The sequence below is a fragment of the Botryllus schlosseri genome, chromosome 12 (assembly GCF_051294905.1).
Source record: "Botryllus schlosseri isolate E-star chromosome 12, Bs_hap1, whole genome shotgun sequence".
Classification (NCBI taxonomy): Eukaryota; Metazoa; Chordata; class Ascidiacea; order Stolidobranchia; family Styelidae; genus Botryllus; species Botryllus schlosseri.
Window position 1 is genome coordinate 16,028,741 of NC_137247.1, and position 12,174 is coordinate 16,040,914.

The 12,174-nt window shown below is 38.4% G+C and overlaps 1 protein-coding gene across 34 annotated transcripts in view; it reads right to left on the bottom strand.

The window, feature by feature from the left end:
- The window catches only part of LOC145451713 (uncharacterized), a 312,192-nt gene extending 309,651 nt beyond the window's left edge, over window positions 1–2,541 (bottom strand). For 5 of the 34 annotated variants that reach the window (XM_080329930.1, XM_080329944.1, XM_080329946.1 and 2 more), the window contains exon 1: window positions 2,118–2,522. In XM_080329930.1, coding sequence (XP_080186056.1) covers window positions 2,118–2,202 — 85 coding nt within the window. In that variant the 5' untranslated portion in view covers window positions 2,203–2,522. Of the gene's footprint in view, window positions 1–2,117 lie in introns of all 34 variants that reach the window. The other 29 variants (XM_080329955.1, XM_080329949.1, XM_080329939.1 and 26 more) reach the window with 22 other exon arrangements.
- Window positions 2,542–12,174: the final 9,633 nt, after the last annotated feature.

The window sequence follows — 12,174 nt, forward strand, 5'->3', positions numbered from 1 at the left end:
AGGATGACTTCCTAATGTCTGCGAAACCTTCTCGATTTGAAGTTGTCGTTTGAAATAAAAATTTCCGGATTATTTCCCTAATTTGTCCCAATGCAGGGATTGAAACCTCGCCACGAAATCCATTTTATCCTGTGATATACATAACGACAATTTGAACAGCTTCTTGGAGGTACAGAACATCAATATACAATTGAATAGTATATTCATATTGAAATGAACCCGAATACTTTTGGCTGACACCCGTCATAAATCTGACAATGATATACCTGCTCCTAAAGCTCGGCTATCAGATCTGGCGCATTCTTATTGCGGATGCCCTATCGACAAGGCTGTTTTTTTATGAACAAGGAGTGTTTCGTTGCTATCAAAGTATTACGCTCCAACCCTGAAATTGATATCACCAGTTATATTGGTATGCAGCCTTGGTGTGCAGCCTTGTCTTGTTAATGTTCAATTGTTCATGGTCGAAAATGTTTGCTCGTAAATATATATGTAAATCCGAACAGAATAAGTAGTTTCATGACAGTATTTCTTAGGTTGGCAAACTTGGATCCATTCTTGGACGCATAAAATTTGTCTATCCTTTTAGATTAGGATTTTACCTTGACGGCAGAAACTCTCTGCGGGCCGATCAAAATGCCATCGGGGCCCGTGGTCTGTAGCCCGTCCCTGCGCTAGATGCTGGACGTGATATGTTCATAAAATATATGTTTCTTCATTTTGGTGTCATACATGTTGCGATCACATCAAAAGTATCGTCGGAAGCGTTATGCATTAATATTGCATTAGCCCCCATCTATCTTTGCGAAAATGGTTTTCGGCACTCCTCGTCCATATGAAAACGAAAACCCGGATTTTCAAGACACGACCACATACTTCAAGAAATACAGCAGCAAAATCAGCTTTGAAATAATAAAAGTCTACCAATTTATTCATAAATAGTATGATGTTATCTGCATGAAAAAGCATTATTTTGCTATTCATCACAAGCCTACAGTTCATCTTTGCACAATACAGATATATAGGTTGCACCATAATAAAGCTAAAATTGAACTAAAATTTGAGGGGGTCCGCGAGAGTACTTGACGGCCAAAAGGGGTCCGCGAAGTCAAAAAGGTTGAGAACCACTGACCTAGGCGGAAAAGGACTGTCTTTACGCTGACCGACTTCGATATATCTACGATATAGCCTACATATATATTTAACTGTCCATAGGAGCCTAAATGACTGGCGCCAAATGTTCCTGTCCTGGCAATCAGAACCCCACAAAACAAAAACCATCTCGCGAGAAAAATTAATTTCCAGTGCAGAAATACCAATTTGAAATCGTGTGCGTCTTTTAGTTTAGTACATATGGACGATTTTAATATCTTTTGACATAGCAGACAGGCCACGAAATGCCATTACGTAACGAAGTCATTATACCCACGGGTCCGCCCGAATATGTTCAATTATTATATTTACGGGCCCTAAATTTTCCAAGACACCTCACTCAGCTTTACCGGTAAATCTGAATACATGAGCAGAGAGAGGATAAAAAATTGACAGCAATATATGTGCAATTCTTTAATCATGAATGATAAAAATTTTCCGCGCTTCGCGCCAATTACCTAAAGCGGCCAACAATTTTTGCTGAGAAGTAGCGGTAAAGAGGTATCGGGGGAGTTTGGTCTGAGGGGTGCAGAAGTTTGCATTATCGCCCTATGGGGGGGACAAGACCAACGTATTGGGGGGAGGCTGACGAAGTGCTGTTACGGTCCTATTGGAATCAAGTCGGAGAAATCACCTTTTTTGTGAGTCAACTCTCCAAAATTTAGCTGTAAAAGTGTAAATTCGCCGATGATTTCAGTCTGTATGCCCATTTTTCGGTTCCCAATATTTGGGGGGCGATGATCTTTGTGGAGTTTGAAAAGGGGGCGATGAGTCGAAAAAGGTTGGGAACCTCTGATTTAGACAATCTTCGCGACCCACCTGAAATAGCTCCGCGACCCACTGGTTGGGAAGTACTGAATTAGAGCATTAGTCTATAAAGCGTTGATATACCTCTGATTAAATGCGTTTTGTAATAATTTAATTTAAAATAAATATTTTAAGTACACTCCATTAATGATACCGACCTTCATTCGCCGTTGCGGTGGATTCTATTCTTGCAATAATACTGGTAATCAGAATAATGGCAACACTGACTTTGTTCATTTTCATTTTTTTTTTTACAAATGCCTAACATGCAGATCATCAATACCGAGTCTAAAATGAGAACGATCTTCATTATGACAGTAGAACCACCATTAAATGAATAACAATGTCAAATCCGTTTGGATAAGGTTTTAAAAAATCAGTTATATTATTATTATCGCAAATGATTTCGGGAAGCGGGCATTTACTCTGAATGTGATTCTCAGTGATATTTTAAACGAAAACAAGATCTAGTTCAGGGGTTCTCAACACGCGGCCCGCAGACGCGGCCCGCAGACAATTACTGGTGATACGGTATTGTTACATATTATTTTAGTTACTTAGCTCTTCCATCGGACCGTCTTTGCTTTGTTAATTGATGGTTTCTTGATATGCCCGAGTTGAAATTGGTACTGAATGATAATCGGTGTTCGTCTGGACTATGTTTTAAGAGAATTCCGCGGGGTAGTACACTTTTAAAGAGTGTTACACTCGCCACCACAGACATGAACAGATCGCGACAAGGAAAGGGAAATTAAACCACCAAAACTGAGTTTTCAGCATACTGTGGAACAATTAATCAGCTTTCGCAGAGATGGAAAACTGATGTGTCTTATTTGTCGAAGAACAGATGTAACGAAGCGAAGAAGTTTGAGACGACATCATTGATAATTTCATCCGGAGTTCAACGATGCATATCCACCTTTTCTTAGAAAAAAAGCGTTGCTTGGTAACTTTCAAGCCCAGCGATCCATATTTCGAGACATTGTTGATTGGTTTGTACAAAAGAGATCCCGAAACCACAGACTTCTTCTCATACCACCTCATTTTGCATGAGTGCTCAATGTGACAATGGCTTCTGTGCCGCAGTTTGATGCTTGCTAACGCATTGAAGCAGAGAGTTACGTGGTGGGAGGCGCATATACCTTCCTTTGGCTGCCAACAGTCAGCATATTTTTTTAATCGCCGTGATTTACTTACGCCACGGGAAGATAACATAATCACACAAATAACAGCAACTGCAAACTTGCGAACGCTTTCCATCAATGCTTTAGAATGTATAAACACGTATCAAATATTCGTTTACGGCTGGTAAATACAGTAAACTTAATAGTAGCCTACGATTACATGATAATAATGATCTGATTTATAACTTCTACTATAATATGTTTGCTCCTCACGAATTGCAATCATTTATAGAGAGATGGTGATTGTTAATCAAAAGGGTTAAGCTGTATTGAATATGTTGATATGATAGATAGTCACTTAATATCCATAATGTGCCTTTTCGAAGCAGGACCTCGTCATAAGCAAGTAAGCATATACAATATGATCATCGTATTGCGTGTACCGTCATGCCCCGATTGCATAGTACGGTATGCCCAATCCCCAATCACGTTCACAAAGTCCAGAGCGGCACTGAGAGAAGAACTACTCTCTACACCTGTCTTCAATTGAGGACTGCGTAACAAATACTCCGTTTTTATAGCTACGACACAATTGGTTTTGTAGAAGTTGAGAAAATATTAGCCACACCCCTCGTGGTATTTGCACTGTCTGCACGGTGACAGACTTGTACAAACTAAACATTTGGATAGTTGATGGTCAACTAACTAACGGTTTTTTGAGTAGTTTCAGTTCTAGTTGTTGATTTTGAAAATTGAGTAGTTGTAGTTCTAGTTCTATAGTTGCACATTTTGAAAATTGACTAGTTCTAGTTTTAGTTATATAGCTGCGGATTTTGAAAATAGGGTAGTTGTAGTTATAGTTATAGTTGCGAGTTTTAAAAGCTGAGTAGTTCTAGTGCCAGTGGCGCTTTTTGAAAATCCAGTAGTTTGTACAAGTCTGGATGGTGTGAACCTCTGAAAGGTTCAGGTTCGTGTGAACGCCAACCTTTATGAAAGGTTCTGTGTGAACGCGAACGTGAACTTCATGACGTCACGTGACGTAAGATAGCTAATTTTAGCCCTACATTTCACTGAAGTGATAGCCTATTTTAATGTACATTGTCCAATGTATACATGTAGCCTACTGTACACGATACCTAGCGAAAACTCGAGCCACATAATGCCACAATGCTGAAGTACAAATTGACGTTTAAAACGTCGCTAAATGTATCAACTGAGGCAATAAAATGATATCATAATGCCATAAAATCAATATCTTCCTTCGCTTTGCCAACAATTTCGACGAGAACTTGCAAGGGAGTATAAGCTTACGCCTTAACGATCTATGCCAGACCGTACAATGTAGGCTTATTCGGCGTCTGATTATTGCCATACGGTGATATTGAGCAGAGAGTAAAACGTGAAACGGGTTTATACTTGCTACCGATATTACCCCATACACAAGTTACACAGCAGTAGCCCACACCCTATAATCGCACGGATTTGGTTTTTATGATACAATAAACATATGAAATCAAGATTAACCCCGTACGCCTGTTAGAGGTTTTGCATCAGACAAGGATACCAATGAGTCTGCCAACTCGACAACCTCGTGGTGGCTTAGCAGAGATGCAGGCATGGCAAAACACCGCGACGGTGCAGACAAAAATTAACTGACTTCCTACATGTCCGTGTCTTTTAATTGGCATCGAACGTTGCGTATTTGCAAAGAAAACATGTACCACTATTTAATACATTAGTCAAAATTTAAAAAGTCATTGTTCATATGAATTGAGTTTAGTGTTGTGCATTTTGAACGAACGGGAATTTCTTTTGTCGGATATATAGCCTATATATGCATGCCGCATATCTTGAAATTTGCAATTTGGAATTCAATGGGGCTAGCCTAACAATTAGGAAACTTATTTTAGATATCGCTTGTTTGGATTCGAGGGCCGAGCGTACCGTGAGCGATGATGATGTTGAAATTTGCGTACGTAGAGGATTTAATATGTGTGTCGCTTGAGTAGATATATAGTCGTGTAAACTTACATTGGATGTGCATGGCGATTGCGACACTACAAAATGTTGACTGATCACAAGCACAACGCGAAGTTATCGCTATAGCATAATCGTTTGAACAATGTTTGCCAGAATGAGGGTAAAGGATACTCTACTCTTTAGATAACTGCGTTAATCAGTCAATGGTCCTCTGCGAAATAAAATGCATGAAAGAAAATCTAATTGGATGGCGGCATCTCTGCTGAGGACATTATCGAGAGTGCGTCAATAATTGTACCCACACACATCGGATATCATGGTTTGAAGTAAGTCTATTTATAAGAAGGGCTGAGCAATATCGTGTACCTGGGTAATTCGACTCTGGATTTTGTATTGGGCTTCGAGTCGATCCGAGTATTCTGGTATCACTCATTATGTCCTTATTACAACAGTATGAACGATCTGTAAAGTTCGAATATCTACCTTTTTGCGACCTCAAAGCATATAACGCCGGGTCTACATCACAACGATTATTTAGTATTTCATTTCATTGCACTTAGTGATAATCATGTGCGTTGATCACTAGGTTACTTAACAGAAATGAAATGACCTGTATCACCTGGGTGGTTTGAAGTTTACAAGTGCGTAATTCAAACGACACAATATTGTTTGCTGGGTGAGTGAGAGTATCATGGTATATTAAGTTAGTTGTCGATATATAATTCATTCATTTCGTACAGTTCAGAGCATTGAAAGATGGATGTATCGCAGGGATGTCAAACTCAATGCTTGTAGCTGGCCGGATTCACTGCGGCCGTTCCGTGCAGTCAAAGGATGCCAAAACTTTACCTCCAAAGCCATACCTTTGTTTTTAGCGGAGGTATTGACTAATGAAATTATACGGCGCTTGAGTGAGTTTTCAGCGAGAATTGTAGTTAGGATAGTATTTGCCTACAGTGGAAGCATTGAAACCTTGCCGCATCGTATCGCATCATTCAAAACACGTAATACAAAACTATACCCCTGTTAGCGGTAATGACATTTATAAGAAGACATGATCGACCAACTGCATTGTCACAAAATGAAATCGAAAATAGAGATCAAAATATATTTATTTTGATGTAAAACTGGAATTATTTCAATTGCGGTCGCAAAAAAGATACATATTTCCATATTCCACGCTATAAGTAGTCATATGTCGTCATAATGAGTGGTGCTCTTATGACTCGACTTGAACCCTAATGCTGGATTTAGAATCAAATCATTCAGGCTCTCGATTCTGCCTAGCACAGATCATTAGTGTGGAGTTGACGATCTATATTTTATCAACACCGGTGGTCCATTTCGTTATTTACGATGTAACTTCGACGACGATCGAAATGCGACAGGAAGTAAAAAAGTTGGACACCTTTAATCTTGTATAATGATATTTAAGGTATTTTAAAAAGTAGTCTTCCAAACTCAATTATGTTCACCTCGAATACACAGGGTTTTCAGACGGTCTATGTCGCTGTGCCTAGAACACATTACTATTTAAAAATTAGTTTCTCATCGAAATATTACTTTTCTTAATTTAACAAGAATTACGAATTACAAAGCTTGAGCAATGGAAAATAATTTGTAGCTACAACAGCCATTTCCAGAAGTTAATGTACTTCAGCAAATAAATTTTATATCACACATGACAGATTCTTCGTAATGTTACTGCATCCGGGAAGCTTTTGATTCGCATACGACCCCGAACAATCTATCAGAGGGCAAGTAGTCCACATATCCTTGACGGTCATCATTTACGTGCTAGCAATCCAAAATTCCACCCTCCTTCCCTGATAAAGTGAGGCTCGCGAAACGATTTTGTTGGGCCAGTGACAGCATCTCGGTCAAATTGCTGCTAAGCAGGGAAAAGTCATGCCGAATTCAGCACCTGGCCGCCTATAGTATCCACAGCAAACGCTAACATATTGATTGACTATCGCTCTTTGCTCTTTTCCCCTTTGTCCGTCAAATAGCTGAACTATACCGGTGCCGGTGACGAGATGCTATCTCCGGTTTATATAAAATGCACATGATTTTCCGATAATAAACCACATTCACGTATCTCGTCCGAAAATTTGAAAAAAAATAATAAATAAAATCAACGAAAAAAAAACGATATAAACAAGAAACCTATTTTCGAGGTTGCTGATAACTAGGGCAATTTTTTTTTGACCTAAAAAACGGAAGATTTTGACCTAAAAAATCTAAATTTTGACTTTTTTTGACCTAAAAAAACTGAAATTTGACCAAATTTTGACCTCACGTATGCAAATTAGGTGTTTTCGCATATAATGTTAAAATTGTACTACTTATCTTCATTTCTGGTTGGAACTGTCTGTCCTTACAAAGTAGATTGGCCTGAAAAAACGTTTTTGGCTCAAAAACTGACTGATTTTTAAATGAAAAACTAGTATTTTAACGAAATCTGGCCCTATGAAGAATTCCAGTAGTTACATTACGTATTCTGGTGGAAATAATTAAAATTTGTTGTAGTGCAACGAAAGATCCTTTCCTACATTCTCGGGTAGAAAGTGTCTGTCCTTACTACGTAGCTTGCCAAGAACGGAGAAAGAACGTTCAACAGCAGCATTTGTTGGCTGACAACACTCAACTTGTGTGCACACTGCTGGTGACAAACCGTGTTGCTTCATTCTGACAATGTTGTCTATATCACAATTTTTCAGCTTGCGCTTCTTGATATAAGAACCATGCAATGGCCAAGCAGTCTTGCTTCAGCTAGGATATTGCGGTACGTTGACCATAAAACCATGTCACTATTTGTTTCATTTGACCATTTATGATTCACAATGAGCAGACGATGGTCCGTTTACAACGGTAGGCCTATAAAGTAGGCTACAAGCTGTAAAATATCAAATGATAAGTTCACCGACAGCGCAAAATCTACGATACGAACGAAATGCAGAGGTCAAAAAATGTTTGAATTTGTAAACAATTTTGACAAATTTTGACCTAACTCTACAATTTTGACCTAATTTTGGCTTTTTTTGACATGTCAAAAAAAAATTGCCCTACTGATAACGAATGTCACATTAATAGTTTTGCCAGATTGGCTCTAGAAAAGAAGATATTTATACCACTCAAAAAGCTTAAAATCACTGTATTGGTAGGAAGTAAACCTTCGATTTTTCTACTTTTGTACTACGCTTAAATAGATAATAATTGACTATGATGAACAGTGATATTGAACACTCATGTCGTTCTCAGTTATTCCATCAATATGTACGTGACCTGATGCGAGTACTTTGTTTGTTAAAAAAGCAGTTTGTTAAGCTTAAAAATTGTACTTTTGCACAATGGAAATATATTTTCTCTTTTCGAATTGGTCATTCTACCAAAATGAAAGAGGAGTATAAAACTATCAAGTTTGTCCCTGGAAAGCTTAGCTAAAATACTTATATGCGTCTCATCTGTTTTCACTTGTAAATGGATAATTTTCCGTAAAGCAAACAAAGTGGCTATACTTAGTATCCATATCAAACGGCAAGCTTAAATCTGGAATCTCAGATTCGAATATAGACTAAGGATTACAATTTCATATTAAGAAAGTTGCTCACTGCATGGCATCCCCTAGGATGTAGTAAGGAAAACTTTTTGGAAGATCACAGAGCACCCAGCTACAGACATAGTTGGTCCGAGAATAGCATCTGCATATGGAAGACTTGGAGCAAACATGAGCATTAAATCTCACTTCCCGTTTAGTCATCTTGATATATTTTCTGATGATATTGTTGTTTAGAGGGAATAGAAAGGGGAAAAGCTCCACCAATACATCAAAACAAAAAAAAAGATATCACTGCAGATGCGACGAACATATTATGGCAGACTATTGCTGAAACCTTCCAAAAAAATGCACTAAATTGCTTACAACCGAAAATAGTACAAGAACCAATTTTGCTCTAAGATAAGGTATTAATATTATATTCCAACTGATTATTCTGAATTTGAAATAGGGGGTTTACATAAACCGTTATTCCACGCTTGTATAGACTTGTTGTAACGCATTCTTAACAAATACGCCAGAGCAGCGTATAATGTAACACTGAATGTCGCACCCCTTGTTTCGGTGCTTCGTACTCCCATGACATACATGTATGTGAGAGCCCCTGACTCGGATGGGGTAGCGAGAAAGAGCCCACATAAACCTCCAAAATTGGTAGGAGTGTGGCGAGACATAGGTTAGTGGCCTGTGGGCTCCTCCTCGTCATGCTATCCGCATCAATGATGTCTTATAAAAGCCTTGGGCCAAAAGTCGGTAGCTTTGGACCTGGTTTAAAATGATCAAAATAATCGAATTATTATAATTACTACAACTGCAGCAGCAAACGGCACAACAATGTGAAACTTGTCTGCATATGTACCCGGCGATGAACCAATGGAACAGAAAATTATTCAAACCCCACGGTCAACTTAGGTACAAATATACTTTGTCTTAGCCAAAAAAAAAATTTATTCGCATCTTGCATTTTCGTGTCCTTGAACACAGCAATAACCTATAGACACTCGCATATGAATGTTCTTGAGATCTTCATAGCAGTGTTGGGATCACGTCACTACCTTCGAGTCACGAGTCATCTCGAGGTATTGCAAATTTTGACCCGAGTCAAGTCAAGTCAATCGATTCTCGAAGGTGACTCGAGTCAAGTCAAGTCACACGATTTTTGGAGGTGACTCGAGTCAAGTCGAGTCAAGCCAAGTCACGAGTCAAGTCACAATTCAAGTCAAATTGAATTTTCGAAGTATGAGAGATGATTTAATTGAAGACATAACATTTTGCCAGCTGTATGAATGATCGCTTAATTAGCCATTTATCTTGAATCTAAAAAAGAATATAAAGGTAAATATACATGGAAAAAGGCGTTGCATCGCACACGCACACGTATAACTGCTTATGAAATACTTGAGCAACTGTACAGTTACATGCTACAGTTTGTTATTATCAGCCAAAATAAAGGATCGAATACAAAGCCTCGTGAAATTTCAGCAAATGGTACACAATACACTCCCCCTCTACACATCTGTGAGAACATAAACGCAGAAACTATATTTATTCGATTTAAGTCATATATGAGCGTTGGTAAAGGTGAGCACTTCGCAATGTAAGCACTGAGCCGATGAAAAAAAACGATACGTTGCTATTAATCTACTACTACTACTGAAACGTAAGCTGTGATCATTACGTTTGCGGCCAATTTATTTGTAATCTGACAATGGAGGACCAGTAAAACATACAATAAGTGAATGGCCGGTTGCTCTCACGAGTGACACCGACATATCGCGAATAGTCCGAATATAAATATGATACTTAGTGATTTAGTCGACACCATTTACTTATCGATGACTTGAAAATGACTCGTAAATTTTGCTTCGAGTCACGAGTCAATCCGCATTTTTGAAGCGTCGAGTCAAGTCAAGTCAAGTCAATTTTGCAAAGTGACTCAAGTCAAGTCATACGAAAAAGTTGACTCCCAACACTGCTTCATAGACCTGCATTAAATCTTTAGCTCTGATCGATGTGTGGTAATGCGTCGATAAACGATTTGTTAATGTTAGTGGAATAACTCTTGCTGCATAAATGAATATATAGGCTCACACCTTTATGTGAGTATGCAGCGTCAGTGAAACAGCGGTTGATATTAGGAGTTGCCCATGCAGTAACGAAGTACTTCTATTTTGCGAAGTACTCTAGTAATATTCCCTTACTTCTAGTAGGCTACTTACTCAATTAAATCTAATTTTCCGCTACTTCTACTTCGTAGTAGTTTGTGACTTGCTTACCTTTAATTAATCATAGTGTGTCACTTTGATTTACAATGTTCTTCCAATAACAGAGAGAGACAGACCAAAACGGATAAATCCGGTGGCAGTTTTTGCGGGGAGTCCAGAATTGTCGCCAAACTTCAAACAAAATATATATGGAGTGACCAATCTGTTTCCACGAAAGTATTGGTCAATATACTTTACGTAGCGGCTGCATAGTTCCAATTTCAAACCTCATAGTCGCCTGAAAGAGGGCACTGCTAGAGTGAAAAAGGTATAGAATCACTATTCTATAGATTGGACTAGCTATAACTTTTATCATATTATGTGCTCTAATCCGTACGCTCTTGAATAGCCTATATATCCTGCATATAATGTAGCAACACAAAACTAGATATCTGTACCGTCCGCACCGCATATATCGGACTCCATGTTTTTTATGGTCCATGAAAACGTATTTATGATCATTCTACAAAATTACTTGCTGACTTGTGTAGTTTTTAAATACAGTAAATTCTATATGCACCGTTTTACCTTCGTGGTTAGTAATCTATAGACAGAGTAACTCGAGATTGTACTGCAGTCAGCCGATCAATATTACAGACGGTTACCCATTTTTGTTGTTGTTTCATGAGACATGGGCTCACACTGTTAAACAGTCTGCTCAGATATTTTATTTGTGATAAAACTGTGATGAAAGGGAAAGTAACATATTAAGATGTGTAGGCCTAAATCATTGCAATCGTTCCCCACACACAGCGAAAGAAAAAATGTCGAGGTTTGGGCGTGAATTAACGGTTTTGCTCGGGTAATCACAATTTCAAGAAGTAATCAAATTAACTCCGCGAATATATTTTATGTACAAAGCAGTTTGGATTTATTCCTGGAATCAACACTTGTGTCATGAAAAGCAAACCAAATGAGTGCTCATTAGTAACTTTTTATGAACATGGGCACTTGGACAGCCTACTTAGGTGATACTATGTCTGGGCATGCGGCCTTGAATGTTTACACACTAACCGACAGCAGAAGTATGCTCATATCAATTCCACGAATATATTTGCTGTTCTGAGCAGGTAGGTCATGTTCCTATAGAAGCAGCACTTGTATCCTGTACAACAAACCAAATTGAAACTCATTAGTCACTTGTATGAACATGCGTAGTCTACCAATATGATAATATATCAGTACATATGGCGTCAAATGTTTATATAGCCTACTAACCGAAAGCAGAAGTCTATTCCCATAGGAATTCCGCGAATATATTTTCTGTTTTGAGCAGTTAGGTCCCGTTGCT